Genomic DNA, 21,480 nt, shown 5'->3' with positions numbered 1-21,480 from the left:
TGTCAGCATGTAAAAATGCTTGAGACATAATTTGGAAAAATCAGAATATACATTTCCTGCACACTGTGATTGTAACTAAAACTACTTATGTATATGAATAAGATGAAACTTCATAAAAAACTTAATATTGATGAACTATATTGTAGTAGTCAATATGCGGGTAATTTTTCCTGCTCTACTTTTTATACTTTCAGTAATGTTATATAGCATTTGCAGTTAAAAACAAATTAACCACCTTTTTAGAAAAAATTAAGCTTTACTTTTTAGAGCAGATTTAGGTTCATAGCAAAATTGAACAGAAGGTACAGATTCCCCATATACTCCCAACCTCCCACCTGTGCAAAGCTTCCCCCACCAAAGTGGTACATTTGTTACAATTGATGAACCTTTAGTGAATCATCCTTAACACCCAGAGTCCATAGCCAGTTTTTTTAAAAATTAAGTTGTCTGAATTTTGAAAATTGCATCGGGGTTTCTTGGTCAGCGACCCAGAAATCTGTAGGCAGAGAATCCTAGACTCTTACTCTTTGACTCCTGCTAGAGGCTGTATAAAAGTGGAAGCAATAGGCAGTTTATTCTCATTAATCCCCCCAGAAGTCCTCTATCCCCAACCCATTTTACCTTTTAACTCTTTTTATTTCCCTCTCACAGTCAGGGGACTGGGCTCTGCCTGTTCGGTTGTGACTGGGCAGTCCTGTCTGCAGTGTTCCATCTGGAATTGTCTCCTTTCGTCCCTCTCTAGGAAGTGCATTTTCGGCTGAGCACCTCAAGCTTCAACTCCAGAAGGAGTCCCTAAATGAGCTGAGGAAGGAGTGTACTGCGAAAAGGTAAATGGAACACTGAGAATGGTTGTTATGAGTGTCGAGTTTACTTTGAGGAGAGGATTTGGAAAAGGAGTATTTTTTAAAGCTGCCAGTATTAATACCAGTTAATATGCTCAATGCCACTTTCATTTGTTCAACACGTACTGTGCTAGAGGCGGTTATGAGACCTCCTAGTATGTAGTCAGAATCGGAAGCATGGACACTGTTCTTCTAGATTTCAGGGCCACAGCACTGTGACTTAATGTTTGCATCTCCTCCTCTTCCTGTTTTCTACCTTTAGTGCAGCTTACAGTTTTTCTTCAGTAACTTCTTCAGACTTACTCCTGTTAGCTCTCTTGGCTGACCTCAACAGCTCCCAGGTTCTCTCTCTAACATCAGTCTCTCCAATTTTCAGTTCATCCTCCATGTTGCTAAGTAGACTTCTCCTGAAATACTATTTTACCATCATTTTTTCTCTTCTTAAGAACCAATGGTGATTGTTTTGCTTCACTGTCAAATAACCTTCAATAAAATGGCCCCATACAACTGTAGCTAGTTTCAGTCGCTCCGTGACATTCATTTAACAAATGCTAATAGTTTTTCCCTTTATTTTTTCCAGCACATGCTTAACTTGTTGCCACCTCTGATCTTTTCCTCATCTTCACTCACTTTTTCTAGAAAGTCATCCCAGCCTGCATTTTTCTTTAAGAAACCTTAGCAATTGAGAAACCTGAAAATAACCTTGGAGATCATCTAATCCTCTCAGTTTGCAGATAGGAAAGCAAAGCTCTGGAGGTTACTCTGTCCAGTTCACTAGGAAAGCAGGACTAAATCCCTTTAAGTCTTCAGTGCTCTTTGCATTGTACTACTTTAGATTCCACTTTGACCTACTGTTTCTCCTAAATTACCTCCTTTTTAATTGTTGACACAGTTGAGCAGGTAATATGCTCTACGGGTATTTTAGCTGTTGGTCATGTTTCTTAAATAGTTCAAGAGAAGAGCTACATCATCTCATGCCACAGCTTTTTGCTTTGTCCTTTTTTTATTCTGTTATTTTTGTAATATGGCAGCAGGTTATTTTTTGAGGTAGTTATAACATCTGTAGTTGTAAATGAAAATAGAATACTTTTTTGAGGAAATACCATACGGATATTTCCTAAAAACAAATTGGCCTCAGGTTAAATGAGACCTTGGTCAGCTTACTGAGCTTCTCTAAATCTTGTTTCCTTGTTTGTAAAATGGGTATAGTAATATCAACCGAGTAAGTTGTTGTAATAATTAAATAAAGCCATTTGTGAAGCTCCTGGCATGTAGTAGTAGGTGCCCAGTCAATGATTTTGTACGTTTCACATCTCTTAGCATGGTGTTGGACACATAAAATAGGCCTCGGTATAGTTAGCTTGATTGATAGTATTTAGTGATAGGTCAGGACTCATGCTAGTTATTATTCTTGCTTCTACTTCTGAATTTCTATGGCCTAGTACAGACCATTAATCTTTCTGTGCATCAGTTAGGTGGAAATAACTGTTAGAAAGCATGCAAACATGTTTTTTTTTTAACAAATGTGCTTTTTTTTCCCTCATTAGAGAACTCTTTCTGAAGACTAATGCCCAGTTGACAATTCGTTGCAGGCAATTACTATCTGAGCTTTCCTACATTTACCCTATTGATTTGGTAAGTTTCAAATTTTCTGGGGAAAAAAAAAAATTTTTTTAAGATGATTTCTGTTTGAAATTTACTCTCAAAGCAAAAACTCATTGCTCTAGTCTTAATCATATGGTCTGTCATGATTCATTCAGAAGCTAATATTTATTTAAAAACAATAAATGCTGGAGAGGGTGTGGAGAAAAGGGAACACTCTTGCACTGTTGGTGGGAATGTAAACTGATACAGCCACTATGGAGAACAGTATGGAGGTTCCCTAAAAAACTAAAAATAGAACTATCATACGACCCAGCAATCCCACTACTGGGCATATACCCTGAGAAAACCATAATTCAAAAAGAGTCATGTACCAATATGTTCATTGCAGCTCTATTTACAATAGCCAGGACATGGAAGCAACCTAAGTGTCCATCATCAGATGAATGGATAAAGAAGATGTGGCACATATATACAATGGAATATTACTCAGCCATAAAAAGAAATGAAATGGAGGTATTTGTAGTGAGGTGGATGGAGTTAAAGTCTGTCATACAGAGTGAAGTAAGTCAGAAAGAGAAAAACAAATACAGTATGCTAACACATATATATGGAATCTAAGGAAAAAAAAAAAAAAGGTCATGAAGAACCTAGTGGCAAGACGGGAATAATGACACAGACCTACTAGAGAATGGACTTGAGGATATGGGGAGGGGGAGGGGTGAGATGTGATAGGGTGAGAGAGTGTCATGGACATATATACACTACCAAATGTAAAATAGATAGCTAGTGGGAAGCAGCCGCATAGCACGGGGAGATCAGCTCGGTGCTTTGTGACCACCTAGAGGGGTGGGATAGGGAGGGTGGGAGGGAGGGAGATGCAAGAGGGAAGAGATATGGGAACATATGTATATGTATAACTGATTCACTTTGTTGTAAAGCAGAAACTAACACACCATTGTAAAGCAATTATACTCCAATAAAGATGTTTAAAAAAAAAAAAAAGTAGATTTGGAATTAGTTGTCATTAGGTTCCACCATTTGATTTTTTTCTATCAATTTGGTGGTGGGGTGCACTCATCTTCATCTGAAAGAATGCCAAATTATTTCTGGTTTCTTTAGGACCTTTTCACTCAACCAAATTATCAACCTTCACCATATCTGACACATAGATGCAGATACACATGCATTGCTTTAAAAATATAACGGCTAATTAATTTATATTTATTAGTATTACTTAAGATATTCCTGAGGTAACTGTCAGGATATTAAGTTTCTGAATCTGGTTTCTTAGAGTAAATACAAGTGTAACTGGTTAGGATTTGTTTTAGAGAACTAAATCTGCAAAATTTGGTGGGTTTGTTTTCTTTTTAATGAAAAGAGACTTAAAAAACTAATTTTCTGAGAGGAAACCTAATAGGATTTTAGGTTGCTCACAGAATCTTGTTAATTCTACTTAAAATTTTTCATTTATAGCTATGAGTTGGTCAAACGATAGTTTTATGATTAAAATTTGACACAGTTTTTTGCTTAGATATGATGTTTTAAATGTTTATAGTATAGAGAGTTTGAAGTGTATATCAATGTACAGAATAGTATAATAAATCATCATGTACTCATCATTCAGCTTCAACAATTAGGTTAATATTTTGAGTCTGTGACAGTATTGTCTTTGAATTAATACTGACGTAAATTTTTTAGATTTAGAGCTTCTTTGCTTTATACATAAACAAAATTAATTTCATTCTTTGGTTGTATTTACAGAATGAGCATAAGGATTACTTTGTATGTGGTGTCAAGTTGCCTAATTCTGAGGACTTCCAAGGTATTTTATTTCTTTTACTTCTAAAGATTTGGTATAATATATGGGTATGTTACAGGGAAAAAGAGAGATATCTTGAAATGTTGGTTGCCTGGCACTTTATCCAGAAGGGTTTCTGGACCTTCTGTCCCTTCCCAATTGTAAGTATATAGAGTCAGATTCCCTGATGGAAGGCTTAAGAGGATATTTGGTCTAATCATGAAAAAACAAAAAAATTGTTGAACTTTCTATTTGAAAGTTAAAAGAAAATAGTTTTTGAATGGGCTTTAAGAAAATCAGACAGTAGGATTCTCAAGAATACTAATAATATCCCTGTCCTTTTGGTTTGATTTTTCATGAAAAATTTGTGTTGGGAACAAAGCAATAAACATTAATTTGTTCTATTTAGAAAACCGTATTTCTGCTGACGTAAAATGTATTTGGAAATTTAATTTTGTGACATTCCCACCCCCGTAGGTTAAACTTGTTGTACTGTCATTTCTGTGCTCTTTTAACTAAAATAAATTTACATTAAAGATTTTATAGATATGATTCATAGTAATTGCTATATTTAAAAATATTTTTCCTAATCCCTTTACCAGTATGCCAAAGAAAAGAACTTATATTATTTGGCATATTGGTTAGAAAGATTACTTTTATTGTTAGCAAAGTAGGTTCTTTTCTCCTAATATAAACAATGCTTTGAGGACTATTAAGTAGTTGTGTAGATTATTCCCAAAGCTAGCACATTAATCTATTTGGGAATAAGTTATTCAAGAAGAAAGCATTACTAGTTCTGATTGGGACTTTCTTCCATTTCCCTATAAAGAAAATGTTATTTGTGGCCCTTTAACATTAAGACTGTTTTAATATGTTACCTCCTTTGTCCTTTACAACAAGACTTACAACAAGTAGTTGGGACATAAGAAGAGTGATACAAATGAACCTAGCTATGAAACAGATACAGAATCAGGGACACAGAGAATAGACTGGTGGTTGCCAAGGGGGAGAGGAGTGGGATTTTGGGATTAGCAGATGCAAACTGGTATATATAGAATGGATAAACAACAAGTTCCTACTGTATAGCACAGGGAACTATATTCAGTATCCTGTGATAAACCATAATGGAAAAGAATATGAAAAAGAATGTAAATATATGTATAACTGAGTCACTTTGCTGTATAGCAGTAATTAATACAACATTGTAATTCAACTATACTTCAATAAAAAATAAATTTAAAAAAAAATGGAAGAGTGATTAAAACAGGAATGGGAAGACCTGTATTTGAGTCCTGGTTCCCCTTCTAGAAACCATCTATTTTGGAGCAAGTCATCTAAGCTTTGAGTTGATTTTCTAATTGATAGTATGAGCACATTAGTTCATGTACTGCCTGTTTTACATGATTGTTAAGATTTTATTTAAGAGCAAGACATTTTGCCTTATCTTTAATCCTCCTGAACACACACAAAAGAAACCTATAAGGAAGGTGGTATAATCTCATTTTACAATGTGTAAATGAGCTATTTAGTGACTTGCATGAGACCACAAAGCTAAGTAATGATCTTGCTGGGATTTGTCTGGTTTCCATTGTACAGTGTTCCCTCTAATCTCTGTAAGTCATACAGATGTGCTTTGGTGTTAATTTTAGGTGTTACTTTTATGTTATGGTGTCTTGAAGCTCATGACACATCTTTTCCCCCATTCTTTCATTCATTCATTTATTTAATAAACCTATTAAGTACCTTGAGCCCTGTGTCAGGTTGCAGGGATACAGAATATTCATTTATTGAAAAAAATATCATTTGAGCTCCTGAATGCCAGACACTGTGCTGTGTTTTGAGGATATAACGATGGAAAAAGCAAATATATTCTCTTCTTTCATGGAGCATACAACCTATTGAGGGAGACAGGCAATAAACAAGAAAATAAGTATTTAAAAAGTGTTTAATAAAGGAATACACTATCTTAGAGAATAGTGGAACCTACTGTAGATAAAGCAGTCAGAGAAGACCTGTCTGAGGAGAAACATTTAACCCAAAATCTGAAGGCTGAAAGGTACCAACTACACTACAGCTGGGGGAGGAGCATTCCTAGAAGAGGGAGCGGTCATGATGGAGGATACGGAGGAATGGGCTTGATATATGTGAAAAATTCAGAGTGAGGGGCATGGGAGAAGATACCTGTATTTTGGGCAGATCACGTAATCTCTCAGAGCTTAATTTCTTCACCTGTAAAATGAGGTAATATTTACATCTTAAGTTCATTGTGATGATTGACTGAGATTGCATTTGAAAGGGCTTTTCATATAGAAGGCACTCAATAAATGTAATTGGAATTAGTTGCAAGAGAGAGGAAGGAAGGAAGGACAGAAAAGACCAGAGCAGCCCTGTGTGGCTGGAGCATAGTGAGAAAAGGGAAGAGTTCCATCAGAAGAGGTAAGAGGGTCAGCCAGGGCCTTGAGGCCACTGGAAGGAGTTTCTAGTTTATTCTCAGTGGAGTGGGAAACCCCTGAAGGGCTTCAAGAGGGGGGATGATATGAGTTGATCTATGTTTTTTAAAAGTCACTCTGGCTGCTAAATACAGAATGATTTGAGAGGTGGCAACAAGAGAAGCAGGGCTATCGGTATTGGAGTATCACCTTAATTCATTCTGGGATGTTTCTTGATTCTATTTTTGTTTTCTGGAGGTGATTTATTTCCTAGCTTTTGTTTGCTATCTATACTTAGTATGCCCAACAAGCTGAATACATTTCTTCTTCCCTTAACAAAGTTAGTTTAGCTTTCAAGTGCAGTTTTTACTGCTAAAAAAATGAAATGGGAGATAAAGTGAAATAAATATTTCATTCTACTCTAAGGCCCTGTTTACTTCCCATGACTCCTAGGAGTCAGAAATTTTAAGAAGCACATATGGTAGTCTTGGACTTTAAAATCTTACGTTGGCATTCTGTAAGGCACTTCCATGTACTAAATTTACTGAGTGCCTTGTGTGTGTCATTTACGGTGTCAGGTGCTGGGAGTGTACAAAGGTAACCAAGGCATTGATACTACCTCTGTGAAACTTCAGTCCACTTGAGGTTAACCAGGCACTTAGAAGTTTATACCGGTACATGGGACTCAGAGAGTGGGAATAATCAGGTCTATCAGGAGGGAATCAGGAAAATCTTTATAGAGAAGATGATGCCTGAGGTATTTTAAAAGATGAAATAGTATTCCGCTGTTGAAAGAAGGATGGGACATTTTAGGTTTGATGAGTAGAAATATGGTAACGTGGAACATCATACATGATGCTGTCTTGTTTATTTAATTCTCACCACTGTGAGAATTAATTCCTTCTGTGAGGGAAAGAATTATACTCAACTTTTTTTTTTTAAAGACAAGAAAATTGCGGCTCAGAGAGATTAGTTAATTTTTCCAAAGACTCATGCTAGCCAGTGGCAGAGCTAAAATCATCCCTGGTCAGCCTGATTTTAAGGTCCATATTATTCCTGTCATGATGCAGTTTTCTTCCTTGTTTTGAATAATAACCTCTTCCAGACTTCCGACAACTTTTAGTGTTCTGTAGCAGCTGCATTCTTAGTAAGACTCTAGTGACAGAACTCTAAACTGGTTATTCTGTTACATTCATGAGACTTTGCTGGGATAGACTTTACATTGTATGGCTTGATACTGTTTGGGAAACTCCTCCATAGTGACCCAACACTTACTGTGCTCTTCTACTCTTCTAACTGGGTAAGTTTCAGTTAGAATATTCCAGAGAGACTGGGACACAACGGGAGAAAGTTGTCCAGTGAAGGGTATTCATATGAGTTCCATTGACTGAGACATTTCTCATCCGAAATAAAAAAAAAAAAAGAAAACTGTTCGTGTGTGTTTTTAAGTAATCCATAACACGAGAGCCTTTGGTGGTAATGAGACCCAGATTTCCTTCTGTGTCTGTATCCCTTCATGCAGGCATGATTTCTTGGAAAGGAGAGTCCGTATGTCAAACAGTGTCTCATTGAGAACATGGAATCATTCCATAGATGCTGTGGCAATGATTAGAGTCTTAAATATTTTGTCCTGTCTGGATCAGTGGGTGGATGGTTCCTTACCAAATCAGCTGCCTCAGTGATTGGGAAGGCAGGATGGTAAGAGCTTTTAGATCACTTATTGTACTTGGATGCATTTGAATATTAGTAGTTTGTCCAACATGTAAGTCAAAGGGACATTTGAATGAATTTATAATGTTGTCATGGCCATTGTGGGTTTGTGGAATCTATTATCATAACAATTACATAAAAGATTTAATTATTATAAAAATTACTGCCCCCCCGAGTAGATACCTACATTTAAAAAACAAACCGCAGGGGCTTCCCTGGTGGCGCAGTGGTTGAGAATCTGCCTGCCAATCCAGGGGACACAGGTTCGAGACCTGGTCTGGGAAGATTCCACATGCCGCGGAGCACCTGGGCCCGTGAGCCACAATTACTGAGCCTGCGCGTCTGGAGCCTGTGCTCCGCAACAAGAGAGGCCGCGATAGTGAGAGGCCCGCACACCGCGATGAAGAGTGGCCCCCGCTTGCCACAACTAGAGAAAGCCCTCGCACAGAAACGAAGACCCAACACAGCCATAAATAAATAAAAAATAAATAAATAAATTTAAAAAACAAACCAGAAATATTTATTATGAGGAAACTGCAGAATTTTGTTTTGCTTGTAAGCCCCTTAAAACATTGTTTTAATAAGGGCTTTTTCACTTACCTGAGTCTACAGTTTATTCCTGTTCCTCCCTGAACCCTCCCACTCCCCCTCTAACTTCTTTTCACCGACAAACCTATCATCTGTGACCTTTCTAACCCCCAGAGCAGCATAAGGAATACAAGCCTCTGCTCTGCATTAGGTGTTAGGGGCGTCATTAATGCTTACTGGAAAAGCACACCCCAGAGAGCCAGGTTTTGGCTTTGGCAGGTAAAAAGTCTTTTAGATCTTGGAATGCTGGAAACCTTAAACCTTTTGGTTTTTTTAGCTAAAGTGATTGGCAACAGAATGTGACATCTGAGGTTTCGTGGCCAGCAATAGCCATAATTAACCACATGAGCTCACATTTTCCCACTGGAGGTTCAGTGGTCTTGGGGTGATGAAAGTGACTTCCCTACCAGGAGGTGGTTTTCCTTTTGAGGGTATTGGAATACCCTTGGGCCCTGTAATGCCTTACCCGTGGTCCTTTTAAAATGCTTTTTAATGTAAAGCTTCAATATTGGAAATCCAACACCACGGTGTTTAACTGCGAGGCTGTGACGGAGCACTATGGCCTGGAATGGGAAACAACCTAGGGTTTTTAATGGGTGGAGTGGGGAGTCTTGTGGTGGAAACAATGGTGAGTGTGAATAACGAGAATCAAAACTGATTTCCAGTATTAGCCAGTTTTCAGTTTTTGCTATTTCTTTTTGGTTTTTGATGTACATATATAGGATTCTCTTAGAGATGCCCTTTTATGTTTAAATTTAAGCAAAATTGTTTTGTTTTTAATTCATTTTATTTATTTATTTTTGGCTGCTTTGGGTCTTCGTTGCTGCGCGCAGGCTTTCTCTAGTTGCGGCGAGCGGGGGCTGCTCTTCGTTGCAGTGCGCGGGCTTCTCATTGCGGTAGCCTCTCTTCGTTGCGGTGCACGGTCTCTAGGTGCGCAGGCTTCAGTAGTTGTGGCGCACGGGCTTAGTTGCTCCGCAGCATGTGAGATCTTCCCGGACCAGGTTCAAACCCGTGTCCCCTGCGTTGGCAGGCAGATTCTTAACCACTGTGCCACCAGGGAAACCCACAAAATTGTTTTGATTATTGAAAGGAGGTGATGTTAGAAGACCAGTTTCCGTTCTTTTAATATATATGTGGATGTAGTCCTCGAAATAGGCAAACTTAATTCTTTAGTATTACCCTTTTAGTAATACGGAAAACTGGAGATGCTTGAGAGTTTAGCATTGGATAGATTTTTTAAACTATAGTTTGCATTTGACCTATTTTGGGCAGGCTAACTAAGAGGCCTTCTGATTTTTGGAAGTTTTCAAATCCTTTTCTGTCAGGTCACATACGAAAGGAAAAGCTTACTTACTGTACGTTCTCTTTTTCTTCCTCTCCCTTCAAAAGAAGGTTCTGAAAGACCAAGTCCTTTTACTGATAGAAATATTTTAAATTTGATAAGCCCTATTCTTCAGAGAAAGCAGGAGGCAGGATTCAGCAACATCTGATGGAACTCACCATGCCAGCTGTGCTTCCAGGGATAAATATTTGGGGGGCTGGGGTGTAGATACAATTCTCTCTCCCACTCCATCCTCATAGTTTTTACTTATATGGCTTTGACCAAGTCACTTATGCCACATGAATCTTATTTTTCTCATTTCTAAGTTGATAGCATCAGATTCAGTGATTTCCAAGGTTTCTCCTGGCTCTAATATTATATAAGATGATTAAATTATAATGTAATGCATTTACAATGTAATGTAATTTCAGTCTATAAGGTAGTCTGATATACATATTTCAACAGTAGTAAAGTATTGTAGTACTGTGAGTCTGGGCCAAGAGCACATGGTCTAAAAATAGGATTCTCGTCAGTTCGGGCATGCCCAGTAGTCAGTTGAAAGGAATGCTGTTTGATTTTTTTTTTCATCAGTTTGATTTGAGAGAACATGTTACCAAGGACTTTTTATGTGTTCTTTGCCCTTTCTAGAAAAGTGTGAAGAAACTAAGATAATACACGTGTGTCATATGCTTGGTGTGTTCTAGGCTCCGAAGTTAAAAATTGTTACACTCCACAGTAAAGTTCTGCGACAGTGTGGTAGGGTGCTTAAAGACAGAGGCATCCGTGTCAGGTCAACCCATATACTAGCTGTCTTAGTTTGGACAGGTTCCTTAACTTCTTTGAACCTTATTTCTTCACCTATAAATGGAATGAAATAGCATATAAAACATGCCCAGTTTATTAATTGTTGATGAATGAATGACTGTCAGAAATAAAGCATCATGGTCAATTCCTGGCAGAAAAAAAAAGTGTACAATAAAAGTTACCTATTTTTACAGTATGGTCAAGGAATCTGCTTTGGTAGTCAAGGGTGGAGAATGCACTGAGTAGTATACGGCTATAGTAGGGGTCCTACAGTAAGAAGGTAGTGCTTAGATAACCAAGTTTAAATATAAAAAAGAGGAATGTGGAAAATATTACTAATAACTGAAGTTAAAGGTACTCCTAAAAATCAGGAAATACTCAAGCCAAGGTCATCTCAATCATTTCAGCCTTTCTCTAGCCAGATGTATTACAGATATGTGTTAAATGTGTATGTGTGTGTGTGTGTGTGTGTGTGTGTGTGTGAGAGAGAGAGAGAGAACTTTTTAAAGTATTTTAAGAATATTGTATACCAAGCAGTTACTTTTTCCTTCCCCCTGGGGCAAGCTTAAAACTTTTTATTGTGTTACCCTCAGTTCTGGGTACCTGAATGATTATTTGTCACTTGGGTAGGCAGTAGCAGAAATCCAGATGTTGAGTTAAAAATCTGTGACTTCTTAAAATCTGTGACTTCTTAAAAGATACATACTTATGTTTGACTGTAGGAGACAGGTATTTTTTCCAACAGTTGCTTCCACACAAAAATTGCATAAATGGAACATATATGAACAATGTGGTTTTTGGCCTTTTACTATTAAAAACATTTTTTCTCCTTATCCTATCTCAAACTTCACAGACTTAAACAATGCTTTCTTTATGAATATTGAGAACATACCCCGTAAGGATGCACTGTGTTGTTTCACTTCACCTTGGAATTAATAATGTTGTACAATAGTACAACAGTACAACTGTTTTGCTTATAAAGTTGTTAACAAGTAAAATGTATAATGTTAATATAGATGTAATGTTTAAACCTCTGAAACTAATTTTTGCATTGTATAATAGACTCAGGTATTATTTTTGCCCTTAAAAATGCTGGGAAAGAGAGTAATGGAGATTTGAATGCAGTAAGAACTCTTAAGATTATATATCAAATTTTAATCTCATCACATTAATTATTGGGAAATAGTTTTAAATGTAGTAGATAAAATTTCAAATCTTATTAATGTGTTTAGATTTCTATAAAATTCATATAATTTAGATAAGTGAATAATATTTTATCAATTATTTCTTATAAAATCTCTCTTGAAATTGATTTATTATGATCTCATAGCTACATTTATAAGGTAAATAGTTATTTTCTATTTCTCTGTTTTTGAATTTACAGCAAGAGATGATGGAAGCATTGCTGTTGCCCTTGGTTACACTGCACATTTGGTATCAATGATTTCCTTTTTCCTACAAGTGCCCCTCAGATATCCTATAATTCATAAGGGATCTAGATCAACAATCAAAGATAATATTAATGACAAGCTGACTGAAAAGGAGAGAGAGTAAGTATCCTTTTAAAATATTCTTTTAACATTAAGGCAGCATGAAGCATCGACTATATTAGAAATATAAAACGTGACCTAGATTGTGGTGATTTTTGTATATCCTTTGTAAAGTGCTCCATTTCTTTTAAATAGAGTGTAGTCAAAATTGCTATTGTTAGCAAAATTGACTCATTCAAATTTAATTTGCTTTTGTGAGGCAAGTATCATATACTCTGCAAATATTCATGTAATATCTGTTGCCGCTAGTCACCAAATGAAATGCTTAAAGATTTGTCAGAGAGACAACCAGGAAAAAGATAAAAGACTTAACAGCAGATTGTACATATCTAAAGAATGGGTTTGTTAACTGGAAGATAGCCCAGGAGAAAATACCTGACCAGGCACAAGTACAAAAGAGATGGATTTATCGAAAAGTGCTAGACATATGTAGGACACAATAAAAAGTCTAATATACATATAATTGGAGTCACAGAGAGGGAGAAGAGAGCACATAGGGTAATTGTAACATTTTAAGAGATAATGACAGAGTTCAAATTTGACAAAAGACATCAAGCTATAAGTTCAAGAAGCATTAAATGCAACACAAAATAAGTACAAAGCAAACACACTTAGGGGAATTATAGTAAAACAGCTGAAAACCAAAGAGATAAAGTGAAAATATTAAAAGTACCTAGAGAGAAAAGAGATTTGCTTCAAAAGAGCAATAATAAGGCTGAAAGCTAATTTCTTAAGAGAAACATTGGGAACCGGAGGTGATGCAGTGACATTTTTAAAGCATGTAAAACAATACTGCCAACTTAGAATTCTGTATTCAGTGAATTATCCTTCAAAAATAAAGGCAGGGGACTTCCCCGGTGGCACAGTGGTTAAGAATCTGCCGCCAAAGCAGGGGATACGGGTTTGATCCCTGGTCCGGGAAGATCCCACATGCCATGGAGCAACTAAGCCCGTGCACCACAACTACTGAACCCCATGTGCCTAGGGCCCGTGCTCCACAACAAGAGAAGCCACCACAATGAGAAGCCCCGCACACCACAATGAAGAGTAGCCCCCGCTCGCCGCAACTAGAGAAAGCCCACGCACAGCAACAAAGACCCAATGCAGCCAAAAATAAATTAATTAAAAAAAAAAAAAAAGTAAAGGCAAAATAAAGACATTTCAGACTGTCAGTACTGAGAAAATGCATCTCAGCCGACCTATACTAAGGGAAATACTAAAGGCAGAATAAAAATAATCTAGCATAGAAACATGGAAATGCCTCTCCTCCAGAAATTCTGATCCAGTTGATAGGCCCAGACATGAGATATATTTTTCTAAAGCCCCTGAAGTGACTGTAATGTGCAGTCAGGTTTGAGAACCACTGTTCTATTGATGGATTGCGAACGTTGTGTTCGTGGGCGTGAAGAAATGAAATATCCTCCACTCTATTTAGGAAACTGCAAGAGAAAAGGCAGGAAAGGTGGGCATCAGTGGAAGAATTTAGTACTATATCTGGTAGGGCTTGTAAGTGGAGGGCAGGGAGCACATGTATAGTTTTATTCAGTTCCTTTTCAAAGGCATTGATTAATTTATAGCCCAAGTATTATTTTCAATTTCAAAACCTTTTATTTAAAGAGAGCCTGAAATACATATGTTTGACAGAAGGGGACATGAGTATGGTTTCTTTCCTCTTTTTAAAAAATTGAGGTGAAATTCACATAACATAACTTTTTTAAAGTGTACAATTCAGTGGCATTTAGTATCTTCATGGTGTTATGTAATCACCACTTCTATCTAGTTCCAAAACATTTTCATCACCCTGAAAGAAAACCCTGTATCTATTAAGTCACTCCCTGTTCTCCTACCCAGTAACCCCTTTCTTCAGTCCCTGGCAGCCACCCATTTGCTTTCTGTCTCTATGGATTTACCTGTTCTGGATATTTCGTATAACTGGAATCATTTGCAACATGTAACCTTTTGTTTAGGGTTTCTTTCACTTAGCCTAATATTTTCAGTGTATTCACATTGAGCACAATCAGTGCTTCACTTTTATGGCTGAATAATATTCCATTGACTGTATATACCACATTTTGTTTATGCATTCATCTGTTGATGGGCATTTGGGTTATTTCCACTCTTTGGCTACGATCATTCATGTACAAGTATTTGCTTGAGTATCCATTTTCAGTTCTTTCGAGCATATAACTTGAAGTGGAATTGCTGGGTCATATGGTAATTCTATGTTTAACTTTTTGAGGCACCACCAAACTGTTTTCCACAACAGCTACACCAGCTTACATTCCCTGGTATAAAGTGGTATACGTATCATTGTGCTTTTGATTTGTATTTCCTTTATGACTAATGATGTTGAACATTTCTTCATGTTCTTGCTGGCCATTTGTATATCTTATTTGGAGAAATACCTACTCAGATTTTCAGCCTGTTTTTTTTCCTTTCAGTTTTATTGAGATATAATTGATATACAGCACCGTAAAAGTTCAAGGTGTACAGCATAATGACTGACCTATATACATCATGAAATGCTGACCACAGTAAGTTTAGGGAACACCCATCATCTCATATAGGAAAAAAAATTAAAGAAATAGAAAAAAAATTTTTTCCTTGTGATGAGAACTCTTAGGACTTACTCTCTTAACCACTTTTATTTATAACATTCAGTGGTATTAATTATATCAATCATGTTGTATGTTACATCCCCAGTACTTGTTTATCGTATAACTGGAAGTTCGTACCTTTTGACTGCCTTCATACAATTTCCTCCCCACCCCTTACCCCTCCGCCTCTGGTAACCATAAATCTGATCTCTTTTCCTATGAGTTTGTTTGTTTTTGAAGTACAGTTGACCTACAACACTATGTCCTGGTAACAACATAGTGATTTGATTTTTCTGTGCATTTCAAAATGATCACTACAATAAGTCTAATTATTGTCACCATATGAAGATATTACATAATTAAAACTATACTCCCCACACCGTACAATTCAAACCCGTGACTCATTTAATTTGTAATTGGAAGTCTGTACCTCTCAATCTCCCTCACCTCTTGCCCATATTTTTAATTGGGTTGTTCCTGTTTTTGTTGAGTTGTAAGACTTCTTTATATATTCTGCATACTAGACTCTTATCAGATAAATCATTTGCAAGTATTTTCTCCCATTCTCTAGGTTGTTGTTACAGTTTAAGGCCTAAAATTAAGGTCAGTATTATGTGCTGCCTGGATATCTGGTGAAACCAGGAGGGCCTTGAACAGTCCCTCCCAACTCTGCTTCCATGGATCAGGCCCCCTATCCAAACAACCCTCTTTATTCAGGGGTCTAGGTAGTCTCTGCTTATTCCTGAGTAGTGAATTTCAGTTCCTTGCCAGATGGGTAATTATGGAAACAAACCAATCACATCCTCCCCTGGGAACCAATCATCATCACTCTGTCCTTTTCATACTACAGAGCCTGCCACCCATAGCTCCTGGTTGTTCACTCTCTTCTCAAGTGTAACCCCGTGTGAGCCTGCGTGGCATGCGGTGTCCTCCTCCCCTGGGATTTGAGTATGTGTGACTAGTAATCTGCTTTTAATCTCATATGTCCAGTGTCAGATGTTGAGTGTTCAACCATCCCCATGACCCTAGGGGTCTCTTATCAATGGGGTGAATAAGAGGAGATTAAAATAGTTGTTTTACTTTCTTTATAGTGTACTTTGATGCATAAAAGTTTCAGATTTTCATTAGGTCTAATTTATCTTTTTTGTGTGTATTTGTTTCTAGAGCTTTTGGTTTCATATCTAAAATCCATTGCTAAATCCAAGGTCATGAAGATTTACCCCTTTGTTTTCTTGAAATAGTCTTATCATTTTATCTCTCATATGTAGGTCTTTGACCCACTTTGGGTTAATTTTTGTATATGTTATGGCTTAGGGGGTCCAACTCCATTCTTTTACATTAGGATATCCAGCTGTATCTGCATCATTTGTTAAAGAGACTATTCTTTCCTCGTTGAATGGCTTTGGCACACTTGTTGAAAATCAGTTAGCCATAGATTATTTCTGAACTCTCAGTTCTAGCCCACAGGTTCATTTGTCTATTGTTATATCAATTCCACAATACGTTTTGAAATTGGGAATTGTGAATCCTCCAACTTTGTTCTTTTTCAGTACTTTTCTGGCTATTCAGAGCCCTTTACAATTCCACATGAATTTGAAGATCATCTTTTCTATTTCTGCAAAGAGGACCTTTTAATAAGCTGTTGGCTTCAGTTTGCTAGCAATTCATTGAGGATTTTTGCATCTATATTTATAAGGAATATTGGTCTATAGTTTTCTTGCGTGGCTTTTCTGTCAGAGTAATAGTGGCCTCATAGAAAGCATTATGAAGTAAGTGTTCCCTTCTCTTCTACTTTATTGGAAGAGTTTGAGGATTGCTGTTAATTCTTCTTTTAAATGTTTGTTAGAATTTACCAGTGGAGCCAAGTGGTTCTGCACTTTTCTTTGTTGGGAGGTTTTTGATTAGTGATTCAATTTCTTATTATAGGCCTCTTCATATTTTTTATATATTCCTGACTCAGTTTATACCATTTGTGTGTTTCTAAGAACAAGACCATTTCGTCTAGGTTCTCTAATTTGTTGGTGACAGTTGTTCATAGTATTTTTTATAATCCCTTTCGTTTCTGTAAGGTCTTTAATGATGTCTATTTTCATTTCTGATTTTAGTTGTTTGTGTCTTTTTTATTTTCTTATTGTAGCTAAAAACTTTTAGCTAGAATAAGAAGATTTGATGGATCTTTTCAAAGAATTGACTTTTTGGTTTTGTTGATTCTCTCTGTTGTTTTTGTCTCTTTTATCTCTACTCTAATCATTATTATTTCTTTCATTCTGCTAGCTTTGGGTTTTGTTTTCTATTCCTTTAGATGTAAAGTTAGGTTATTGATATGAGAGCTTTCTTTTTTAATGTCAGTGTTTATACCTTTAAACTTCCACATCTCATAAATTTTGACATATTGTATTTTTATTTTCCTTCCTCTCAAAGTATTTTCTAATTTCCCATGTGCTTTCTTCAGTTAACCCATTGGTTGTTTAAAAGGGTTTAATTTTCACATATTTGTGAATTTTCTAGTTTTCCTTCTGTTATTGAATTCTAGTTTAATTCCATTGTGATGGAGAGATAATTTGTATGAGTTCAGAATTTTTTAATTTATTAAGACTTGTTTTGTGGCCTAATATATGGTCTATCCTAGAGAATGTTCCACATGCATTTGAGAAGAATGTGTAGAATATTGTTAGATGCAGTGTTCTATTATATATGTCTGTTAGGTCTAGTTGGTTTATAGTGTTGTCAAGTCTTATATGTCCTTATTGATCTTCTGTCTATATATGCTGTCCATTATTGGAAGTGGAGTATTAAGCTCTCCAGCTATTATTGTAGGACTGTTTCTCCTTCAATTCTGTCAACATTTGCTTCTTTTACTTGGGGGCTCTCGTTTAGTGCGTACGTTTTGAGTTACTACTTCTTCTTGATGAACTGACCCTTTTATCATTATATAATGAACTTTTTTGCCTTTTGTAACAATTTTGACCTAAAGACTATTTTGTCTGATATTCGGATAGCCTCCCAGCTCTCTTTTGGTTACTGTGTTTGGGAATATCTTTCCCATCTTTTCATTTTGAACCTATTTGTATCTTTGGATCTAAAATGAGTCTCTTGCAGGGACTTCCTTGGGGGTCCAGTTGTTAAGAATCTGCTCTTCCACTGCAGGGGGCACAGGTTCGATCCCTGGTCGGGGAACTAAGATACTGCATGCCCCGTGGTAAGGCCAAAAATATAAAAATTAAAAAACAAAAAATTAATTAAATGAGTCTCTTGTAGGCAGTATATAGTTGGATCATTTTTTTTTTAAATCCTTTCTGCCAATCTCTGCCTTCTGACTGAGAGTTTAATCTACTTATACAATATTTAACATAATTTGTGGTATGGAAGGATTTACTTCTGCATTTTGTTTTCCATATTTCTTATACCTTTTTTGTGCCTCATTTCCTCTATTACTGCCTCTTTTTTTTTTCTTAATTGATTTTTTGTAATGTACCATTTTGATTCCCTTCTCATTTCTTTTTCAGTGTATTTAAGATATTTTCTTATTGGTGACTCTGGGGATTATAATTAGCATCCTATAACAATCTAGTTTGAAATGATACCCACTTAGCTTCAGTAGTACGTAAAAATTCTGCTCCTCTATACCTCTGTCTCCCCACCTTTATGTTGTTATTGTCACAAATGACATCTTTATACATTGTGTGCCCATAATACTGTCTTTTAAATTTACCTGTGTAGGTAGTTACCTTCACTGGAGATCTTTATTTCTTTGTCCAGCTTTCAGTAACTGTGTAGTGTCCTTTCATTTCAACCAGAAGTCCTTAGCCTTCACTTCTTGCAGTAAGCCTAGCAGTCAGCCAGAGGTGAAAGCCTAGGGTCTTCTCAGGTGTTTTCTGAGCGTGCATTCTGTTCTGAGCATGTACGTAACTTCTTTTCTATTTTTTAAATTTTTTAATTTAATTTAATTTAAAAAAAATTTTATTTTATATTGGAATATTGTTGATTAACAATGTTGTGTTACTTTCAGGTGTACAGCAGAGTGATTCAGTTATACATATACATGTATCTATTCTTTTTTCAAATTCTTTTCCCATTTAGGTTATTACAGAATACTGAGCAGAGTTCCCTGTGCTATACAGTACGTCCTTGTTGGTGATCTGTTTTAAATATAGCAGTGCGTACATGTCAGTCTCAAACTCCCAATCTATCCCTCCCTCCACCCTTCTTCCCTGGTAACCGTAAGTTCCTTCTCTAAGTCTGTGAGTCTGTTTCTGTTTTGTAAATAAGTTCATTTGTATCATTTTTTAAAGATTCTGCATATAAGCTATATCATGATATTTGTCTTTCTCTGACTTACTTCACTTAGTATGATAATCTCCAGGTTCATCCATGTTGCTGTAGATGGCATTATTTCATTCTTTTTAATGGCTGATATTCCATTGTATATATGTACCACATCTTCTTTATCCATTCATCTGTCGATGGACATTTAGGTTGCTTCCATGACTTGGCTATTGTAAACAGTGCTGTGATGAACATTGGGGTGCATGTATCTTTTCAAACCATGTTTTTCTCTGGATATATGCCCAGGAGTGGGATGGCTGGATCATTTGGTAATTCTATTTTTAGTTTTCTGAGGAACCTCCATTCTGTTTTCCACAGTGGCTGCACCAACTTACATTCCCACTGTAACTTCTGATTCCCCAGTGTGTGTGGGTACTTTTGAATACACTAATTTCTCAGAGAAACTCTCCCCAGCTTTTCCTCCCAGACTTTAGACAGTTTGTTGTGTGTCTCAACCTTAATCTTTTGCACAAGGAGGCTATGGGGTTTGTTGGTTTGCCTTACTTCTTGAGCAGTGTCTTCTGCTTTTCCTCACTGAGTGAGTTCTGACTAGGCAAAACAAAGGCAAGTACCTTGCATTAGTCCTGCAGGTCGCCCCCAGACAAGTTAGGACAAACCAACCCAAATTTTTTTAGAATAAGATCTGCTCTGCTCCCTTAAGAACCAGGGGTCAGGGCCCCACAAGGGCAGGCTGCTGTCTTTAAGACCACTGCTGAGCTGGAGAGGGGGTTAAGGACAAGATAAGTAAAAATGCTGCAAAGCATTCCTTCTGATTTTGAGCTTCCTTTCTCTTGATTCATTGTTCAGGCAGTTGTTGTAAGCCTTTGACTGACAGTTTTTGCTTGATTTTTTTTTTTTCAATGTTTCTCTAGAGGGACAAGTCCTTTGATCTACTTACTGTACCATTTTTGCTGACTCCATCCCATTTGTTTGTGTAATGATGAAAAACACTACTTGTAAGGGATGAAGGGACCCCTAGGTAATTTTAAGAGGAGGAGAATACCATAACCAGATATGTCTTTCACAGAGATGACCTTGTAGTTTTGTGGAGAATGCCTCCCAACCTTCTGTAGGTTCCATATTAAGAAAATTAAGTATCTCTCCAGATTTTTATCAAATTATGCATGATGCTCTGCCTTAAAATATTAGTTATGTAGGAAAATCACTTTGAGAGCTTGAAGGAGGGGTGCTCCTCGAAATGATAAATACCCTCTCTCCAGATCAGCAGCGCACTTTAATTTGTGAAGGAGCAGCTTAACATGTGAGCACTCCAAGTAGTATGCGCCAGTGTGAGTAGTAGGGATGATTTGTTTATTGATTGATTTTCCGAAGCAATGTGGGAAGGCCAGCGAGATTGTGGTGATTATGTTACTCATTTTTTTCTTTGGCAGCCAGGAGAACCACAGGAATTGCTTTTTAGTGAACGAATTTTATATTATACCTCCATCTTCCCCTTTTCACTGAAACACAAATTGTATTTTATTGATTCTAATGTAAATACTTTTGACATTTTAATATTGCTAAAAATGAGATACATCTTACAATTAATGGCATGATTGATAGCATTTATCTTTTCTTAGTGGTACATAAGTTAATGATGCAGTTCACAGTTGATGCTGTCTTAGATTTTATGAACTATCAAATATTTTCACTGGGCAGTAAAGCACTTCAGATCCGTTTTGGAGCAACATAGATGTGTAAATAAATATCTAAATACAAATACATTTATTGATTATGCTTGTTGATTGAATCAGCCTCTCGATTATTAGCCTGGATGACTGAAAGAGCAGATTAGACATGGTTTTCTTTTCTCCTGAGTGTGTCGATTTTCATGTGAACCTTTCCAGGGTATTAGGTGGAATCAGGTCTTCATGGGAAAATAGGAATTAAATGACTCATTGGATAAATTA

The 21,480-nt window shown here is 36.6% G+C and overlaps 1 protein-coding gene across 3 annotated transcripts in view; it reads left to right on the top strand.

The window, feature by feature from the left end:
- Positions 1-21,480, top strand: part of UVRAG (UV radiation resistance associated) — a 313,347-nt gene that overhangs the window by 173,517 nt on the left and 118,350 nt on the right. For all 3 annotated transcript variants that reach the window (XM_068554579.1, XM_068554580.1, XM_068554581.1), the window contains 4 exons: positions 743-827; positions 2,390-2,477; positions 4,209-4,269; positions 12,482-12,647. In XM_068554579.1, the coding sequence (XP_068410680.1) occupies positions 743-827; positions 2,390-2,477; positions 4,209-4,269; positions 12,482-12,647 (400 nt within the window). The remainder of the gene's footprint in view (positions 1-742; positions 828-2,389; positions 2,478-4,208; positions 4,270-12,481; positions 12,648-21,480) is intronic.

Source organism: Eschrichtius robustus, chromosome 11 (assembly GCF_028021215.1).
Source record: "Eschrichtius robustus isolate mEscRob2 chromosome 11, mEscRob2.pri, whole genome shotgun sequence".
Lineage (NCBI taxonomy): Eukaryota > Metazoa > Chordata > Mammalia > Artiodactyla > Eschrichtiidae > Eschrichtius > Eschrichtius robustus.
Note: the sequence above shows the minus strand (reverse complement) of the source record. Positions and strands in the feature narration are given on the sequence as shown.